At 36.6% G+C, this 21,581-nt stretch overlaps 1 protein-coding gene across 2 annotated transcripts in view; it reads left to right on the top strand.

The window, feature by feature from the left end:
• ADCY2 (adenylate cyclase 2) overlaps positions 1-21,581 on the top strand; it is a 204,887-nt gene that overhangs the window by 109,043 nt on the left and 74,263 nt on the right. For both annotated transcript variants that reach the window (XM_042869933.1, XM_042869932.1), the window contains exons 5-7: positions 18,651-18,799; positions 20,084-20,195; positions 21,228-21,355. In XM_042869933.1, coding sequence (XP_042725867.1) covers positions 18,651-18,799; positions 20,084-20,195; positions 21,228-21,355 — 389 coding nt within the window. The remainder of the gene's footprint in view (positions 1-18,650; positions 18,800-20,083; positions 20,196-21,227; positions 21,356-21,581) is intronic.

The following is a 21,581-nucleotide window of genomic DNA, read 5'->3' as shown; positions in this document are numbered from 1 at the left end:
CAGCTGTGTCCTGCACTTGGTCTATTGCAGAGGTTTCCTGTGCAACTCCGTGCAGTTCCCCAAACCTTGCCACCTGTGCCCAGTGAAAACGTGGTTTTCTCTGAAGAGAAGTGGGGAGTGTAGTGACTGGCAGCAGTGGAGGAAGCAACTGAGGAGGTCTTGGAGGCAACTGATGGGCAAGCTGTGTTGTGCTGGCCTTGGTCTTCTGAGGCCTTTCTGCAGCTTTTCACAAACAACCTTCTTCTAGTTACTATAAATATCACCACAGAAATCAGCCTTGTTAGTTGTTCTGTCAATTCTATGCTTTTTTTCTAAAATCTAATCTGTTGTGACATTAGTTTCTATATTAGTTTCTATAGACCTTCTCTAATTTGTACCTCCAAGTCAAATAGTTTCACATTTTTCTGATCAGAAAAAAATCTGAACAATTTTATGCTTTTGTCTGTTTTCCATGTTTGCAGAGAGTGGCAGTTTTGGAAGATTGCCTTTACCCAGCAGAGTATGTGATCCTTTAGAAATACTCTCGTTGGAGTAGGTCCTGATATCTGCTTTCCATCCCAGCTCTGTGCTGTGTTGAGTACTGTGGTATTCAGAATATGGGAGGTCTGGGGAAAAAATCTGTGTATGATTTGGCTTTGTTAAATTCCCTTTGCTTGATAGATCACTTCTGGTCGGTCGCAAATGAATTCAGTAATGCTTCTAAAACATCTAAGGGAATCCCTCTGGGCAGCCCAGGACTGATATGTTGCAATGACAACTGGAGTTATATTTCTTTTCATAATTAAAACAAACAAACAAAAAAAAGCAAAGTAAACCTAGTACTTACAGGGGTTATGCACAGCTGTAATGAGATCCATGATGGTAATGCTCTTTAAAAATGCAATTGCAGTAAATAGGTTTACTCCTGAAGAGTAACTCATTGTCTGTATTTTGTAATTTAGAGGCTGCCGGACCTAATCTATCTGTGTATAATGAATTTTTTAAATAATAGCTCCATTTTCTTTGTATATTTACTGGTAGTCTTCCTTCCTTTTAAAATATTCTTCCGGATTATTTTAAAATGTAACCTTCTGTGGTCACTATATGTTAAAACTGAACATTTGTTTTCTGGGTATCGTAGGGAAAACAAGTATGTTTGTGACAGCAGTTATAAAAATAGAAGATGGAAGTGTTAGTGTGCCTGCAAATGGTATTGTGACATGCGAATAGTCTGCAAATGTATCCAAGGATGTCTGCTATTTTACTTTACTAGCAGGATAATTTCAACAAAATCACAAGCTTCTGTTTTGCTTTTCATACCATTTTTTTCTGTGAAAGACTGCAATCTTTTGTTGCTCTGTTAATCTGTTTTTCTAATTAAGTTTTACTGCTTATCTTGTGGGTGTCCTCTGATAGTTTTACTGTCCATTCTCATAATTCTGTGTAAACTGTAGAGCTAGTTTTTCTTCCCCATATGTATTTTCTGGAGTCTTTGTAAATTAATGTATGCATCTGCAGTAATTTTGAGAAACAAATGATACATCAACCCAATTTAGAATCATTAGCATATGAATAACATATTACTGTTAGCTGATTTCCCATTAATTTTTGCATATAAAATGCAATTATTCTTGCTAATGCTTTTGTCCAAGCTCTGTGCATAGATTCTCTACGATGCCAACAGACTGTCATTACAAGGCTGTGCAATGCCATAAATATAGTATAACTTATTCGCATAACTGATTGTACCACCATTTCTTTCTATTTTTTTTTGTTCAATTAAATCATTATTTGGCCTGTCAAAGGCAAATGTATATTGTTGCATAGCATACATTAGCATTTTAAAGGTATGATGGGCTGAAGGTAAATTGGTTAATAAATGTGAGGAGGCACCTAAGAGAAAAGGAAATGGTGATGCCATTGTTTAATGTGCAGTACATCTGGCATGCAATTTTACATGTGCACGGAAGGTGAAGCTCAGAAAGGTCTGATTGTGTTTTAGTAGAACTGCGTGTTTTTGGAGTGACTTAAAATGCAGTTGTATGTAGAATCTGAAGATTTCAGTTCAGCTGGATGCTTATTGAAACCTTGGTAAAATGAAAAATTGTAAGTTTTGGGTATATGTAGGAAATTTGATCATCCATTTTGAAGAGAATGATCTTTTTCAGATTACTACACACGTGCAGGAGCCATGTGATAAGCCTGCGCTAGTCATAATAGTGATTTACACTGACTTCCAGAAAAATAATTGTTTTGGTTTTGGTTTGTGGTTTTTTTTTTTTTTTTTTTTTTTTTTTTTTTTTTTACCAGTAGGAGTTAAGTAAGAGATCTGAGTCTCAGAAACAAAGTGAAAAATCCAGCGTTATGTAAATGGGTAAGGACTTCAGTTCTTTTGAGACCTTACTTGGGCAGTAAGACAGCATAACTAGTTAACTGAACTTTGAGCTGTGGAGAGCTTTGGAAGACAGAGTGAACTTAAAACAGATGGAGCAAGCTGATGGAGTGGCCCCAGCATGTCCGCTACTTAAAATGGATTGAGTTTCCTTCAGAGACTGAAAGAGATCCAATATCCCTTCAACACTCAAAATTGAATTAAAATGTAGTTTTTCACTGGTATCACTGCTAAAAGCGTAACAGCATGCATCAAAGGGTTTTCTTTCTCTACAGGTATCACTAGATGCCCCAAAGTTCCCAGCAGTATATGGGAGGTCTCTCCAACTGTTTCAGAAAGTGTCAAGTTGGTTGCACATTGATCTTATTCACTCAGTGGTACTTTGCAGATATGGCATTAACATACCTTTGTGTGCGGACGAGACCAACTATTTGGTCTTTGAAAGTGCTTGACAAGGGTTCTCTCAAATAGCTAATGGTACTCACCTCTACATCCTCCTCCTATCAAGCTTATCTGGCTTATTTGAAGAAAAAATGTGAGGACAGAATTTAGTAGTAGAAATAATTTTCAACCTCCTCTTCTAGGAGCTCTTCTTAAGTCACTGTCTAACATCCTATATTTCTTGCAGTTAGAGAGGAGCTCTGTAGCTCCTGTTTGTGAAGTGAGAACACTTGCCAAAGGATTTGGATCTCTTATTGAGTGTAGCCATAGACTTTGCGTGTTCTGTCTTCTTTTAAATGATTAACTGCATTCCTCTCTTTCCAGCCACAGTATCTGAAGCTTTCTTGCATAATTTTTCCCTGAATTGCCACAACTGTTCATTTACCTGCTGTAAGACTCCTGTTTGTTTGAGGAGAAGGAACAGTGAATAGTGTAGCTTTGGAAGATGTAGCCTTTGTTGACAAGTTGTTACTTTTGAGTTCATCACTTGCAGTTCCTCAGTACTTCTGTTCATCCAAAATGATGCTGGAATTTTAACTTGTCAATATGGGAGGATAAGAAGATGTATTTTTAAAAGGAAGGAAGGAAAATAAAATCACATTATGATGTGATGCAAGGGTTTCATTCCTTGGAAATGTGTGTTTGAGCTGATCAGGTGCTTCGCCTAACCCTAATGAATGACTCACTCTCTTAGTCTGAAAAGCCCACGTATTTAAACACATTATTCCGCTGCCCTCTGAAAAGGCTTTTATTTTGTGAGGTAGATGTGGCGTTGGGAACGTTCAGGCATCAGCTGCACAGTGAGCACTGTGACAGCTGCTTCTGAGTCACACTGCCTGCGTTAGCACGGATGCGGGGTTGTTTACTCCTCAGTGAGATGCACCGGTGAGCAAGTTAGCAAACTGGAAGGGCTGTTATGACCCAACTGTACCCATTGGTCTCTGGTAAAACTGGTGCAGCATTGTCATTCTGTCCCCATCGCCACAAGTTCCCACCTGTCTTGTTTCCCGTAGCTCTGTGAGGGACAGTACCTCTGCCTGGAGTGTAAACTTAATTAGTAAGTTTCTTCATTCAGAAAGGTTTATTTTAGCCTTTCAAATCTACAGCTGTGGTATAGGGTTAATTGCTTTTATTGAGGCAGATAGACACTGATATAGAATAACTTAAATTTGAAAGTTATGTAGCATCCACTGTTAAATGCACTGGATCCTTGGAATAAAATGACTTTCATGTCTGTCTTCAGAGCATGATTGCAATGAATTACAGGAGAATGTAAGACTGATATGGTGGCATTTAGTTAACTTATTTTGATTTTATTTTGGTTTCATACTATTAGTATCAACTTTAACGAGTGTGGAAAATACAGTTTTAAGGCATTCTCTCATCTGTACCCTTTCAACTTGTGAATTGATATACAGTACTTAATTTAATAAACTACAGACATTAAAGTTAGGCACTGGCTCACAAAGGTGCTTCTGATCATGCTTGAGCGACACATGCTTGTAAGTCCTGTTGGGTGAATTTAAGTGCATTTTTGATATAGAATGTGATTAAATGTAAAAACAAATAGTAAGGGTCTAGGGATCTAAGCCACTTTATGCAACTTACCTGCGTTGTCTAATTGGAAATGTAAAAATGTTCATAATTAAACCTAAGAAAGCTAAGAACAGCACCTTTGAAAGTAAAGTATTAATGTATTGGTTCTAGACCAGGTTTGTGTTGTCAAGCACAAAGAGAGAAAAAGAAAATAAAGGCAGAGAAAAGCATTCCATGTAATCCCTGTTCTTATGAATGCAGATTGATAACAGTAATTTTAAATGACTGCAAGAACACTTGAAGTTCTCCTGAAGTGAGTAGTTTGTAAAAATTTTTTAAGAAATAATTAATTTTTGATCTCTTGGGAAAATGAAATTGTATTTGAAAGGAGATATTTCAATGTTAGTTTAGCAGCAATGATTAGAAGGAATGAGGAGGTATGTTTTCAACTGTACTGAAATGAAATGATTTTTTTTTTTTTTTCGGAGTAAAAGCATGTTCAGAATTTAGGACATATGATTGCGCATTGTAAAGATAGTGCTTACTTTTTTTATTCTTCTGCATTTGTTGTGAAACAACAAAAAGTATCCCATGTTTGTGACTCCTTATAGCATTTCTATCTAGGTGAAAGGTGAGAAGAGGTCAAGGAATAAATAAAATAAATAAGATAACCAGTAATAAGTCTTCATATCCATGTGTTCATCTGAGAGATCTGAAGAAATGTAGAAGTTAAGCAGCTGAAATGCTGTTGTGTAAGCAGTTTGCAAAGACTTGTGCCAAATGCTGCTGGGCAGGAGGACCAAAACAGTTCTGCAGTAGACCAAGGGTCTACAAACATAGGAGCCTAGTGTCTGTTTTGGACATATGAGTGGGTCTAGAATATAGAAACAGTGTGTAATTGGGAGAGGGTGATACGTGGAAGAAGAATCAAGACAACGTTTGTGGAGAAATGACAAAGAATTAAGTCATGTTATGCTGGGGGTGAGCGTGCTGGGCTTGATACTGGCTACCTGTATCTCTGGAATGCGAAATCCCTCACAAAAGAGCCCTGAGAAAATTAAGTAGGGGACAGGCCAAATGTCTCTGTATGATCAAATATTTTATGTTCATCAGTTCCCCTCTCCAAAAATTTAAATCTATACATTAAAAAAAAAAAAATCCCTCTAAATTCTTTTTCTTGTATGCTCAGATTATTTTTAAAGTAATAGTTTTCTGCGTTTTCCTCTAAAGAGTGAAGATTTATGAGAAAGGTACTTATCAACCATGAAATATGTGCAGGTCCTAGGCACAAAGAATTGCTTTTGGAGCACCAGTGTGCTGAGGATTATTCACAGAAGCACTTTAGTGCTGTGCGTTATACCACAGTGTAGAGATCTGTCTGCTTTTACAGTGAGCTTTCTGCTACTACAGATAAATCTAGAAATAAATATGATTTATGTATTTTTAGATTTTAGTGTATAAAATAAATCTCAAGATGCAATTATGCAGATGGCAGTTTCTAGAAATTCATCTAAATTTCTAGAAGATGAAAAGAATAGTGAAAGAGTAATTTCTCTGAAATTCGTGAGGTGCAAAATTGCTGCTTTGTTTCTTGCTTGGTAGAGGCCACATAGATATGTTTATGGAGTAGCACAGATACTCAGGGTAGATACAAATGTTACTGTAAATTCTAAGACAGGTATTTTCCTTCCTTCTTCATAAAAATGTTTTAGCATGAAAATAACACCTGTGCTTGCTATTATATCATGCAGTATAGTTTGAGCCTTAACTTTTGGTGTAGCCCCCCTAGGCAATCTGTTCTAGTACTTGATCTAGCAATTGACAACTCTCCCTATGGCAAGGGGTTGGAACTTGATCTTTGAGGTCCCTTCCAAACCATTCTGTGATTCACTGTTGACCATTAACAACTGAAACTCACAAACAGACACGTCAGATTAATGTATTTCTTATTTGACTAGCTGGCACTGCTATTTTTCCTTTTTTTTTTTTTTTTTTCTAACGTAGTCAAATCTCTACATGATATTGAAGAAACATGATTTGTTGCTGGTCTTTCAGTTCCTCCTGGGCCATACGTTCATCCTTTGTTTAATCCCTTTTTTTTTTTTTTTGGTTTTGCTTTGGAAGCAAAAACATGAAAATGCCGTATTCCATATGCTTTCGGTTTCTGTCCCCTTTGAATACACACTGGGGAGTGATCCTTTTGATGTGCTGCTTTAAGAGAATAGAAACAAACATCTGAAAATACAGATGTGAATTTACAGATGAGGAAAGTTAGCTGACGCTAGCAGCAGTCATTATGAAAATGTCATCCTTCTCTTAGTCTTGAGAGAAAAATAGACTTTGAAGCTGTTCTGTAAGATGCGAGGTGACCAGTATGGATGGCTTTAACTCTCTCAAATGCAAGGAAGGTTGCCATGCTGGAAGAGCTGTAGGTTCATCGAAGAAGCATGGAGCAATGGCAAGCAGCTGTCAATAGTTCAGCATCCAGTCTCAGATCAGAGCACCAGGCTTCCTTGGAGACTTTGCAAGTAAAAAGATACAGGAGAATATCAGAGATCACACCAATCAGATAAGATGCAGACCTCATCTGTTAAGTGTTAAAATAAGAATTGCTTTGTGTACATGCTGTGTCATGATTTGAGTAGCAGTTGTTATAGACTGAAGGATGAGCTCTGGCAGTGAAAGCTTCTCAGACTTTTTCTGAACATGAAACAACCTTTTCCTCCCAAGTAATTTATAGAACTTGTTTATTGCGTGGGCTGCAATCCTTACAAGGCTCATATAGCTGTAAGAGCTTAACCTTCCTCGGATCATTGAGAGAGTTTAGTCAAACTTTATACTGGATATAGTGGAGCATGACTCATATCAATCCTTAGGCAGAACAGTTGCCAGTTTTAAAATAACTAAAAATGGGGGGTGGGGTGGGGGTGGGAAGGAGGGAGGAGAAGGAGGAAGGGAATTAACTGTATCTGTGCTGTAAATAACTTCTTAAAAGTCAGTTCTTCAACCAAGGAAAATCAGAATTGCTGGTGAACTAGGGGAGATATCAAAACTTGAAAATAAACTTCTCACTGAATCCTTGCAAGGCAGGCTTTCCTTCAGCCTTCTGCTAGAAAGCCCTTTCAATTCAATGGTATCCAACAGCTTCCAGCAGTTTCCAGCATTGAAAGACCTCAAGTCCTTTTCTGAGTCGCTAGGAAATCGTCCTGTCATCTTCATGCTTGACTGACAATCTTTAGAAGTTAGTTGCACTGCACGCGCGCTAATGCCTGACTGAAAAAAAAGTTGGGTTCTTTAAGCTTATGAATAACAACAGTAGTGTTAATAAAGAAAGAGTAGTGTGGTAATAAAAATCTAAAGGTATATTTTGTAGATTTCACCTGCAAGTAGCTGAAAAAAGATCTTATTTTTTTGGCATTTAAAAAAAAAAAATGTTTCTAAGTTGTGTGAAAAGCAATGCTGGTGTGAAAAAGAAATACATAATTGTTTTATAATCTTTGCTAATATCATCCAAAAGGAAGAATTTTAGCAGTACGAAAGCTTACTAAGAAGACTGGAACAGGGGTCAAATAAGGAAAATAAGCATCTTAAACTAAAAATTTGTTCTGCCTTCCATTCCAGGATTTATGGTTCCTCTGTGCTAAATGGACTGCATTAATTGTCCTGTATTGCTGAAATACCAGTGCTCAGCAATAAGGTACAGTCTTATGAATTATGTGGTAGAATTCTGGCAAATATTTATTCTTGGAAAAGGATGCATCTTCAAAATTATATTCTGGTTTCGTCTGTTTTCACAATTATCTTCTGCTTCTAAACAGCAACAACATCCTAATGCTCAACATACTTTTTTCTGTTGAGTAAATATATGTTAATGTATGTTTTAAATGCTTCAGGATTCATCAAATCAAAGGAAGGAATGGACTATATTGATTGTGTATGCTGGAAGTTATCAAAAAGTCTTTCTTGGTAAAGAATTCACAAAACATTTCTTTCCAGTTGGGAAGTTATTTAAGTATTGATTATGGAAAAGATTTAATTAATCAATGGCAGGTTTGTCATTAGAAATAATGGTGCCTAAATCATTCAGTGCAGCTTTGATATTGTTTCTACAGTGTGTGTATGTATATATATTATATATATATATCCATATATATGGCAGTTAGACTAGATGGCCTCGGAAGTTCCCTTCCAACTGAACTAGTCTAAATTCATATTCACTTAAAATATGTGGCATCCATGTGTAAAGCAGGGTTTTGAAGGGACAGAAATGATGTGGAATTGGTAAGAATTAGATCCATTTGAGCCTTTTTGCTTTGCACAAGCCTGGACTTAGTACAGCAAAATAACAGACTGAGGCCCAATTTAGTGTGTCAAAGTACACACAGAGATCATCTTGACTGAGCTGTGCTTGCTGTAGAAGAGAACACAGTGGACTTTGTGGATTTAGGGAATTTACCTGAAGTGCCGCAGAGACAAGTAACCTAGTATATGTTTTAGTGACCACTAAATCATTTCATTTTTAAGCAAAGAAACTTGAAAAGGCTCTATGGAATATGGAACCTACCTCCAAAATGACTTCAGGCTTGTTAAGAGAGGCCTCTTGGAAGAGGGCTCTCTAAACACAGGTCAAAAGAACGTTGTCCTGAAACCTCAGTTAAAACATGAAAATTTCTACACCTGACATCGTGTTTTCTGCAGCTTTAGTAGCTCTGAATCTGCAGTGAGCTCATCTTATCAGCTGGTAATGGCAGTGCTGGTTGGGGTGTGGTCATAACTCACCACATGACAGTCAGAGCTGTCTCCAGATTACCATAGAGAACATGAAAACTGGGGGGGGGGGGGAAGCCTTTGTGTGCATGAACACTGCAAATGAAAACTTCTAACCAGAGACACGCTCTCCAGTTGCCCAAACATAGTTCAGAAAGGATCAGAAGGCAACTGGAGCCTGGAAACACACTCTTGTTGGAGAGTCTTCCACAGCCAAAAGGAGACACCTATTCTTCCAATGGAAAGCCCATGCTGGAGGAGGGACCCTGAAGACAAGGGCATCAGAAACAATTCAGTATAGAGAAGCAGAAGTGATTAAGCACAAAGTGCTTAAAGAAACTATCACAGGTACCACCTCTTCTGAAACTGTATGTCGCCTTGCTGCAGGAATAAGGAAAATAGGGAATGGGAAGCAGGGAGGATGGATATTTATGTAAATATTTGAATAAGTATTTCTTTTTTTTTCAGACCCTAATCAGCAGTAGGAGGTTTGTTTTTGTTTGCAATAAATTAATTCAGTTACAATTCCCTGACTCCACACTGTTTTGCACGCAACAGTGTCCCAAGCAAATAAAGATGCCTTCTTGCATATCACAGAGCTAGGTACCTCATGGTTTTGAGTACAGAATTGTAGGCAGTGTTCCTTTCTGCTTGTTTCTCTCTTGTGAGGCTTCTCAGCCGTAATTCTTCAGTCTTGATTTCAGGATTTGGGTTTTCTCTATGCATTGGGCATGGTCTTTTAGTGGGGATCCCTCTTGGGGATCTCTTTTCCCTACATGGCAAAGGTCTTGAAAGTTAGACATTTACCACTTTGGTGTTCGGATTAAGGTGAAATTTCCCTCTGAATCTTTGAATGCCTAAAACTACTGTATAAAACACTTTGGGTATTATAGGTGCTCTAATATTGAAAACGTTACTTGAGCTTTTTGGAAAATAAAGTGAAAGTAATTTGAAAGCTTTAACCCTTGATGTAATTTACAGAAATTTAAATTTTGTAATGAGAGACACCTTGTGACAGGTGCTCATGAATGATTTATCACGTGTGTCTAATCTTCTGGCTTGCCTGAGCCACACTGAGTAAAGAGGAATTGTCTAGGGCTACATCTATTGCACTGAGAGTCGCTAGAGTTGGCACTGCACTGATCTCTGTGTCTGGGTTTCAGTCCAGGTAGGATGCTGAGTGATGGGTACACACCCAGGACTGGGCTGGGTACTTGGAGGAAGAGCCACCGCTGTAGTGAAATGGGGCGTGGGGGGTGGCTGCAGTGCAATCTGTGCTAGGCCATAGGTTGCACGTGGCTGGTTTATCATGTATCTGCTGTTTTCTTCCTGCTAAAGTTCATCGGAATACAAAGATTTCTTCATGTTTGTTTTTCTGTGGGAACATAGTTTTTCATTTAAAACTTTATTTAGTGAGTAGCAAAAGCAATTTTGAAAGCTCAGCTGGGAGACTTACGTGGGATATAAATTAAGTCAATAAATGAAATAGAAACTTTAATTCCCAGTTTAGAGATATAAGCATTATTGTTTCCTTTTCTTTAGACAATTGTAACAGAAGGTCTGATTTATAAATGCAGTAACAGAGTATGCTGTTCTCTTATTTCTTCTTAGGGTGAGTCAGCTTTTTGTTCTTGGACGTTAGGAAGTGAGCTTTGAATGAAGCGCTGCTCACTGCTGCTCTGTAAGAAGGTGTTAAAATATACTACTTACATCACTGAAATTTATAATCCCTGCTTCACTAGGAGTAGAATGAATTTTACTGCAGGCTTACTTTTCATTTATATTTGAATGACATGTATCTTGAAATAAATACTACTTGAATTACCTTTTCCCTCCATTAAAATAAGTCATTCTGTAGGTTTATTATTACCTGCCTCTACTTTTGATGAATCCAGTGAAAATACTGATATTTTTTGTTCATTTTCATTGTTGTCTTGCTGTTTGTCTGACCCATTTTGAAGTGTTTATGAGCCCACAGTAGGTGTAGTTGGGAGACTGATCCTTCGTTTTCATCCTTTTGTTTGGCAATTATTTTTAATCGCACAATATTTGATCACACAAATGTCAGATATCTGTATAGTATCCAATAAATACTGGATAGTTATATCACCGAAGACAGAAATTCATTCTTCCATGTGCAATTGGTATTCTGCAAGCAAGCTGTTAAAATATTATCTTGAGAAGTCTGAGAGAAGCACCCATTTCATTCTAACTAGAAGAGTGAAGAGGACTTATGCTGTTACTGTTCTTCAGACATTGATCTGCTACTTAAGTGCTGTAGAAATACTTTTGCTTTGGATTAGGTGCTTTTAGCAGCAAGGTTTGACCCTAAACTGGGCAGCTGGAGACCTCTGCTTTGAGGAAATGGCCATTTATACACCCCATAGGCAATACTCTAGCGTATGTTTTTTGATATGAGAGCTCATTTAGAAAAATACAAAGATGTGAAGAGAGAGATTTCTCATTTCTAATGAAAAATTCACACAAATCTTCTCATTGAAATGGTAAATAAAATGTATTTGGAGTGCTTAATCATCTAAAAGAAAGGAAAAAAAAAAGCAGCTTGAATATGTCAAATATTGTTATTTGAAAAAGGTAAAGAAAAAGGACGTGAGTAGTTAATGATATTTGGTACTAATATGTTGTTGACAACCATTTATAGAGATTTTTTTTCACTATATCATTCAAATTCCCTAGCAGAAGACTTCCAGACCTGTCAGTGTTAATAAACCTCATGGAGTGAAAAAGTAATCCTCAGCTGCTACTTTGGCTTACTGCACTGTCAGCCTCTGTGCCTGTGACTTCACCATGCGAACATGCCAGCCTACTGTGGTAGGCTTTCGTACTTATCTGTGCAGCTTCTGACATGCTCTTTCTTGACTAGTCCCTTTGCCTGCCAGGTTAAGAAAATGAAACTATATGTATTTAGTGTATTTACTTCCTACATTAAGAAAGTGACTTGATAAGGGAAGAGCTGAATATATTACATAACACTCTGCAAATTAGTAGATTGGCTTCGTGTCTGTAGAAGAAATTTCACTTCTCTTCTTGGCATTGATTGATAACCTAAATGAAATTGCTGTTGGCAGTTGAGCATACTTCATTCAGTATAAACACCTCTTTACTAACTTATATTAGTTTTGGAGGGTGTTTGAAAGATATCTATATATATACACACAAAGAAATGAAGGTTGTTCTTGCTCTGAGTTTTCAGTGGCATTTTGCGTGCTCTATCATGCTTTGTAGTATTTTGCCATTGTTAAAGACTGATATAGTAAGGAATGTTAATCTTATCAAACACAATTTGCAGAACATTCCTTCTGGACATTCAGCAGTAGCCTTGAGATTCATAAACCTTAATGCAAGACTTAACAGGATCAGACTGAAGCTAACCTTGAAATCATGTCAATTAATTAAGTAGCTGTGGCTATGTATGTCCTTATTTTCTGTTTTTACTCTACTGTTTTACTGCTTACTGACTTGGAACAGGAAGCAGCAGCAGATATGCATGTATTCTGAAGACGCAGTGATCCTCATTTGCAAAATTAGTCATAGACAGCCAGCATATGCAAAGGATAATTTATGCATAAACATTAAGCATCTCTTGAGTTCCTTGAAGGAATTTGTCTTTGCCAAACGCTTAGTGAGCTTATGCATTTAAATGAGATTTCAGATCCATCCATTGAAACCATTGCAGAGAAATGGTGCTTTCAGATGGTTCTAGTGGTATGTGAAGATGAGAGTGACCAACTGGGATGTTAACAACACAGACACAGAACTATTCAGCAACAAATAGTTTAGGCACATTGAGTGTGCAGAATGGTGCATGTTTAGCATAAAAATCAATATGCCTATTCCTAACAAAAGCCTTGGTTGGTTGTACTGATTTCTGCTCTTGCTAAATGAATATGCTTTGCTGCAGGTGTTTTGTCTTTGAAATGTTATTCACTGCACTCCCTTCTGGAGGCTTGGCTGTGAAATCAGAACTGGCCCAGGCAAGGCAGCCAGTTTCTCACAATGGCTCTGGAGGGAAGATCCCGGGTTACACTGTCACTATGCACGTGTCTCTTCTTCCAGCCCCTGCCAAACCCCTGACCTGCAGCTGGTTTCCTGAGGTGACCTCGTTGCCGCTGTGTAGTACCTTCCTGTAGATCACTGTGTGCAATCCCCTGCTTCAAAGCCCTGACCTGTTTGTGGTTCCCTCATGGACGTGTCCCCTTACCATGGACTGGCCTGGAGATCGGGCCCCTCAGCTGCCTCCCTGGGTTGCCTTGCTCACTCAGCCATGAGCCCTCGGTTAGTGCCCAGTCTTCTTGACATCCTGCATGCCTGGATTCCTTCTGGCTGGAGCAGCAAAGACAGGAGACACCTGTCGTTCTCTTTATGTGAAAATAACTTTGTGGAAATTTGTGTTCCATGGCTGGTGAAGTAAAGAGAAGCAAGGGGACAATGCTCTCATTCAGCTTATGTTTAAGTTTTTAGGTGTCACCAGGCTTGGAGTTTCCCCTAAAGGACCATGAAAAAATAAAATCTTACATTGTCATACTCAGGAATTTTTTAAAAAATCCTTTTTTACTGGAGGGGAAAAAAACATGGTTGAATTTTGTTAGCAACACAGAGCCATTTGGGAGGCTGTTAACGTATAGATTCATATTTATAACACTGTCATCAGAAAGGATATCACCTTTGGCTGAAAGTCTGTATTGACCACAAGTGACAGGAAAAGCAGAATTTACAAATCTAAAAAATGCTTCTGTATTACAGAGATTGTGATGCATAGGAATAATCCTTTCCTGCTGTTTTCAAGCTGAAAACAACTTGAAAGTAATAAAAAAAATTAAAAAAATAAATTAAATTAAAAAAAAAAAAAAAAAAAAAATGAAGAGATGGACTGCAGCCAGATAGGAAGAGTAAAAATAATAAGTCAATATGAACTAATAGACAGCTAGGACAACTTTGTATTTGTAAATAAATAGAAGGATATACTTTACTTTGCAGGAAATTAAGTCAAATAAAAATGTTTTTAATGGGAAAAAGGTTAGTTTTAAATAACTCTCCAAAATTAGTATATTTCAGTATCGTATTTGATACAAAGATGTTGAATACGTTCATTAAAAAAAAGGCACTGCTACTGCTGTCCGTCAAAAGAGCGCAGTCTAAAGGGTTTTGAACAGTCTAACTGGGAAATTGTCAATGGAAAGATTCATTGTATGGTATGGAAAGATCATGGTATGTGACAGTGTTCTGCAAGAACCAATTCTCATTCTTTTTGCTGTTACGCATTTTTTATTAGTGAGTTAAGAAATACGTACAAAAATCATCACAGGCAATAATTGTTGCAGAGAAGCCAAATATTGGGTTGCTAGTCAAAACAGTGAGATGGAATACGTTGGGACTTGATGAATAAAGATTTAATGCTCCTTTTTATTAGCTGTCTTGAAAGTCGTCATTCTTAAAGCAATGAGTGCAAGTCTTAGCTAGAAAACAGGGAGTTTGCAACTTTGAAAAATATTTTGTAGCCTCAGCAGACAGGAAGCTCCAGCAGTGTTACAGCAGAGTTGTGTAGTGTAAGTCATGGATGTCTTGAGCAGAATAGGGCGATAGCAGGGTGTATGCACTGATGTACTGGAACACTGCATAAGAAGTTGTGTTGAAGGAACTTTCAAAAAACATCTGAAGGTTGTAGAGGACTTAGAGAAGAAACCGTAGAAAATAGTGGCAAGAGATTTAAGAGCCTAAGTCTGTTTACTTGTTAAAAAGAAAATGAAGTTATCTGATTATTTAGCTTCTTTATGGGGAAAAAAAATGTAATGTTCATCTGAGAAAGCTGCAATGGGAACAAGATTAAGAAATAAATACAGAACACATTTTAAACAATTTTTACCAGTTCAACTAATCAAGCAGTAGAACAGATGGCTAAGGAATTGATGGATTCCATGTCTCTTGATATCTCTATAATTGAGATTAAGTACCGTCCTTTAGTGCATATGAGTAAAACACAATGTATTGGTCTCAGTGCAAAGGTTGGAAGGCTGGTGGAAGTTACTAACAGACTGAATTTAAGGGAACAATCTCCTACATGGTGAAACTTCATCTCCCTTTCCAGTTAGGAGTCTGAGTCAGCTTTAATAAAGAAATGTGTTGTAGGTGTTTATCCTAGTATGTATGCTTGAAAGACTTCATGGGAGCTAGGAAGACAAAACTGTAACTTGCCAAGTAAGCATCCTGTTGATCCCTGGCTTCATCAGACAAATGGTAGGTTCATCATTGTGTGATAAAAAATCAGTGACTCCCTTTATTGTAGTTTATTTCTTGATACATTTCAAGGGCAACCAAAATTTTGCATTTATCCTTGTTTACTTGTAAACTTCGTTGTGATGCTGGATGGCTATTTCTTCTAGAGCTCTCACTGCTGACTTACTGACTTAGCTTGTCACATATGCCACATCATTTTGATACCGTGATCTAGGCTACAGAAAATAAAGCAGTATTCAGTGCCCCCAGATGACACTGTAAGAGATAAAAATCTATGTTGGAATATATAGGACAAAAAATGTCCCTATACTGTTTAATTGATCTACACGTATATCGTCTGTATACAGTGTAAGCACACATATATTATGTATGTAGTTTATATATTCAGAGAGAGTGAGAGGGAGAAAGAGAGCCCTATCAGAATACTTCAGTTTCTCCATGGTTATGCTCTGTTGTCTATATTATTCTGGATATTGGAGTAGATGGAGAACTGTTTACTTTTTGGCCTTTAAATCTGTAAGTTCTTTAAGTTACTTTCACTTAAGTGAAGAGTCGAAAGCCATGAAGTCTTATACAAATGAGTGAATCAAAAGTAGTGGTTTACATAATGATATAGTAGTGAGTAGGTAAAGTCCTATTGCCTTGAGCCAAAAAGAGTTTGATTTGTGAAATAAGCACTTAAGAAAACGTACTGTTCCAAGTATTTGAGGGTATTTTTTCTTGCTGATGGCTTAGGACCAGCATGACCTCCATTGTGCAAAGTATTGCAAATTTAATTGCTACCTTGCAAAAACTGATGTAGAGCTGTGATATTTAGCAGATGCACTAATTTATTCAAGGAAGGGTTTATCAAGCTTTAGGTAAGTGATGTGTAGGTGGGAATTATGGGCAAAATCATCTGTGTAAGTCAAGGACAGTTCTAAAAAGGAAGTCTACTTGCATATGTGAATTTGGGAGTAACAGCTTGTTAGATATCACTGAAAATTCACAGTTAAACAATCTAGGGGTGATGGCTAGTTGCTTGCCGTGTAGAGGGATCCAGATGAACGTGTTCAGAAAAGGACGTAGCATTTAACACCTTCAGTACTTATAGGTATTAAAATGTTGAATTCAGTATGGATTGTGTTCTTGGTTTTATGGTCCTAGAACTCAAAGCTCTCAGAAGAGATTTGAGTGGTGAGCCATGGAGAACACTGGTATTCAAAGAGCCTTGTATACGTGAAACACGCTCTAAAGTTACGTTGGTAACAATTCAGTGAAAGACATTCTTGAGAAGATTTTCACTACTGTGATAGAACAGAAGTTTCTCTCTCAGCACAAGTGTACACTGCTGTTATTTTTAGTCTGAAGGCTTTTAAGTGCTTCATCTGGCCCTGCATTAAAAATTACTTTTTTTTTTCTCAAAGTCGTTGTGTAGTTTGTCAGTTAGCGTTGATTTTATTTTTGAGAGAATAGCACAATGTATTATCAAATAAAAAGCTATCATAAACAGCATTCTTGGTTGACCATGTTCTTTACACGGTTCCACTCTGCAGAAGTTTCAGTGTGCAACATCCAGTGATACAATTTGAATAGTAATTGTTTTTGATCCTTCTCCTGTACTCTTTATAGCCATCAGAGATTACAAGATTAGAAGAGGTTTCCTAATGATCGTTTAGCAGAAATAAGAGATGACCGTGCATTTTGAACCATTTTGTATTTGGCTAGCTCACTAGCCCAGCTACTGTCTTCTGAAGTAGTTAAGATTCAGCTTCTTTAGTAGTTGTCTTTCAGTTGAAAGAAACCAAAACTAATAATCTACATGCAACATAATTTGTCACTTGATAATGCATTGTCAGACAAGAGGTTAGTTGGACTGCACTCACTGTGTGTGATTGGCAATAACATTTATTTTGTACCATTGAAAAAGTGGAAGGAAAATTTTCTTTTGGAGGAGAGCTCTGATGTGATGAACAGTTTCATCAGGATAATGGTGCAGAATGAGATAGTGGTCTGGAATAGAAAGAAGAAGATGGGAAATGTCCCAACTTTCCTCCTGTCTCCTACAAAGTGACAACGTTGTTTTCCTTTTCCTCTTAAGACTTGCTGGCTTGTAGTTGGCTTTATTCTACTTCCTGCGAAGCCTTTTTCTGTTGCTTTCTTAAAAACTTCTGTTTCTGGCATGCCAATAGGAAACAGTACATAGTATGTATAGTATGTCTTTTACTTACTTCTTGCTTCCTCTAGTCAGACTAGAGATGTATGTTTGCTTTGATGATTTACCTCGTGACTTGTCTTACTATTTCATGGAATCATGGAATGGCCTGAGTTGAAGCAATCATGCAGTTACATTGTAGTTACACTGCTCCTGGTTCCCTTGGGTAGGACTGCAAACACCACAAAATTGTATGTTGTGAACCACAGAATCATCACTATGAATAATACTTGCAGAACTTGCACATTTTGAGGTTGTCCTCTTTTCTAGCACAGCTCTTTTTCTCTCTAATTCCATCATGGGCTTTTACAGGGGCCATCTCACTCAACATTTGTTCAGTTTTCTGTTTTTTGTACTTAATGAGTTTAAGCCTCTCCCAATGCCCTATCAGAAAATAGAGAATTCCCATGGGAAGTACAGTTTGGAGGTGGAGTATGATCAAAGCTGAAATTGTTTGTTTGTTTGTTTGTTTTTTGCAGAGTTCTAGCCATTCTCTGGTTTAGTTCAGTTTGCAGTTGAAATAGAAAATCAATGAAAAGCTGTCATGGGTAAAGCAGGCAAAATTAAAATGTACTTAGGTAACAGAGCTTCCAAAGGAGAAGATTGTTAAGTGTAATACCAAGAAAAGATTGGGAAAAAATGTGTTTTTTTTTTTTTTTTTTAATAGCTTATTTCTTTTTTGCTTTAGAATATTTTCAAATTCTTTAGAATATTTTCTCAAAATTTCAGTTTGGAAAATGCCTAAATAAGGGGAGAATATGTATCAAAGTAGATAATTCTGTATTTATATGGAAAAGTCAAACATTTTCTGTGTTCTGCATCTGAGTTTATCTTTTTAGTCTAAAACTTGCTGAAAGTATGAATAGACGTAAAAAGTGCACCTAAGAAAAATCGATAGTACTTATAAATATGTGTATATTCTGTCAAATTCTTCAACAGACTGATTTTGGAGGCTGTATCAGGCAAATGTAAGCTTCGTGGAACTGTTATAGCATCATCATAATAAACAATGCCTTGCACAGTATTGCTTCCATGCTGATTTTGTTCTCCTTGAAGAAATTGTGGATGTTTCATTTTAAATTTTAGGAGCGTCTTCTTCTTTCTTTACTGCCTGCTCACATTGCCATGGAAATGAAAGCAGAGATCATTCAGAGGTTACAAGGTCCCAAGGCAGGTCAGCTGGAAAATACAAACAACTTCCACAACTTGTATGTCAAACGACACACCAATGTAAGGTATTGGACTGGAATAAAATTTATTACAATGTTAAAAAGAAGAGAAAATACTGAGTAACTAAGAAAATCATTGTTTTAATGTATTTTTCAACAACTTAATGTTCAGTATCTAGCGTATTTTAATTTATTAAATGCTGACAGCTCTGTGTTCCAGAACAGCAAAAGTGATAATGCAGAGAAGGTTTATTTAGGAGATGGATGTTTAGTAAAAATATAAACAGGCTTTCTTCAGAACATCTTAATTATTCAGTTTGAAGTACCAAATCCCACCACTGCTTATTCTAGTTGAAATTGTGGTTTGTAATTTATATTACTCCAAATTAGTAATTTTCCTAACTAGAGCAATTTGTCAGGTTATAAATAATGTAAATAGAAACTGCTGTATCACATGCATACTTCACACAATATCTAAAGATAAAATATTCTGCTGACAAATCTAATTACTTATTGATTATGAGTTTCTAGAAGTTAAAAAAAAAAAAAAAAGAAAATATGACTTCTTTGTTGAAGACACAAAAAAGCAACACACTGAGATAAGTGAAAAAGTTAACCATTATTTCAAGTATTCCTTAGTATTTAGAAATGATTTTACTTGTGTTTTGTTTGTTTTTTTTTTGACTGAGAAGGTCATTGAATGACAGTCACAGAAACCACATTTTTTAAGAAAATATTGCAGGATGTTGGAGGTTCCTTTTCAGTTGTAAGCAAAACTATTGTTTCATTTCTATGAATTGGTCAGTTTTTCTTGGTGAGAAGAAACATTGTGTGATCTGAATACCTTAACAGTTGACCTTTAATTTAATAGACTGAGTATTAACTGAACGAAGATTTCCATGATGTAAATTACTGATAGTAAATCTTGACAAAAAAAAGTCCAAAATGATAAAAAGTTATTAATTCTGATAACAAACCTGTTTATTGAAATTATTTCTATTATTACATTGTGAGCTAGCGAGTCAGAAAAAGATTTCTATTTTTGAATACAGCATAGCACATATACATATAGAATGCCTATAATTGCCCATTAGTACAGACATATGTAAGAAGATAATACCTATTAAAATAAATATAGGTATGTATCTCCTACATATGTAATGTATATAAAAGTAAAGGCAGATATGCCATAAATACAGGCGTATTTTTTGCTTTGCTTATAACAGCGACCATTTTGATTACAGGCATGACAGTGCCAAGTCCTGAATGCCTACTTTCAGCTTTTGCTGTTCATTGATAAGTTCACGTTTTGCAAAACTATGATGAAGCTTCTGTTTGTTTCCACTGTAGCATTTTATATGCTGATATTGTGGGATTCACTCGCCTGGCCAGTGACTGCTCACCAGGGGAGCTGGTGCACATGCTGAATGAGCTGTTTGGCAAGTTCGATCAAATTGCAAAGGTAAGTTTCTACTGGACTGCTACTGTTAATTTAAATATTCAGTTTAATTCTTAATTCAATTATTAATTTAAATCCAAGTCATCTTTAAATATTTGTTCATCTTGAGTGCTCTTCTTTCTCTGAGAAAAAGCATTTTTTGGGCTTTTACAGGAAGATTAGTCTTGAACTACATGAAGTAAAATCTGGCCCTGACCTTAGAGCAGTGTGTTTCTTCCTCTGAGACAATCTGTGAAAGCCAAGAAAGCTTGCTCTGATAGGGCCAATATAAACAGATCCTGGAGCTCTAGAAAGCTTAATTGGATGACGAACAGCATTTTAAATAGCATTTTGACCATTATGAAGATTAAAGAACTCAAGATAGAAAAATGTTTGCATCAGTTTCCTATGGAAAAGCTTTTAAGAGACTGGACAACAGGAGAGACAATATTGATCAAAGTAATTGTAATTACTGACCGTAGCCTCTTGATTACTCAAGAAAAGATTTGAATATAAACATTACATCAAACTTGATTCTGTGTTTGACTGTTGTGCTAAAACAGACAAAATTTTTTAATGAATTTGAAAACTAATGTCCAACTTTGATTATTAAAAGAAAACAAAAACAAAAACAGCCTTAAAGAGTATAAAAGATTAAAATAAGATTATGATGGCTGGTTCCAGCAGGTATTTCATGATTTGATTTTCTATTTCAAATAAAGTAGTTTATATAAAGCGTATATATATAGATAGATAGTATATGGTGCTTCACCTCAGTTCCTCAATCTAATGTGTAATGTGTATTTTGCTGTGGATTTTCTTTCTGGTTTAATCCATTAAAGACCATAAAAAATGGAGGAATCACTGCTACAGAACTCTGACAGTGCTTTTTTTTTTTTTTTTTTTTTTTTTTTTTTTTTAGCAAGACAAATCCTTTTCTATTAAAATGGGCTTAAGCAGTTCTGATAATATCATTTAAGTCAGTCTTTTCAGCGGTAACACTCAGTTTGTGTAAATCAAGTTGAAAGTGATCATCCGATTTTTCTTTTCCTCCAGGAAAATGAATGTATGAGAATTAAAATCCTAGGTGACTGCTATTACTGTGTTTCTGGACTACCTATTTCTCTTCAAAATCATGCCAAGAATTGTGTGAAAATGGGACTGGACATGTGTGAAGCCATTAAGTAAGCGTTGTGGTTTTATTAGATGAACAATATTCTGTCTCCCTCTACCTGTAGCTGCTGGTTGAAACATTCAGACCTGTCGTGGTTGGCATGTTTCAGTACAAGGTCTAACATGATAATGTTGGTCTTGGCCTCAGCAAAGAAAAATGTTGGGTTATGCCAGTCTATTCTGTCACTACTCTACAAAGATGATTAAGAAATTGGAGCATCTCTCATGAGGAGAGAC

This window comes from Lagopus leucura, unplaced genomic scaffold, assembly GCF_019238085.1.
Source record: "Lagopus leucura isolate 7727_CA_CO unplaced genomic scaffold, USGS_WTPT01 Super-Scaffold_100002, whole genome shotgun sequence".
Taxonomy (NCBI): domain Eukaryota; kingdom Metazoa; phylum Chordata; class Aves; order Galliformes; family Phasianidae; genus Lagopus; species Lagopus leucura.
This window is presented reverse-complemented; position numbering and strand designations above follow the sequence as displayed.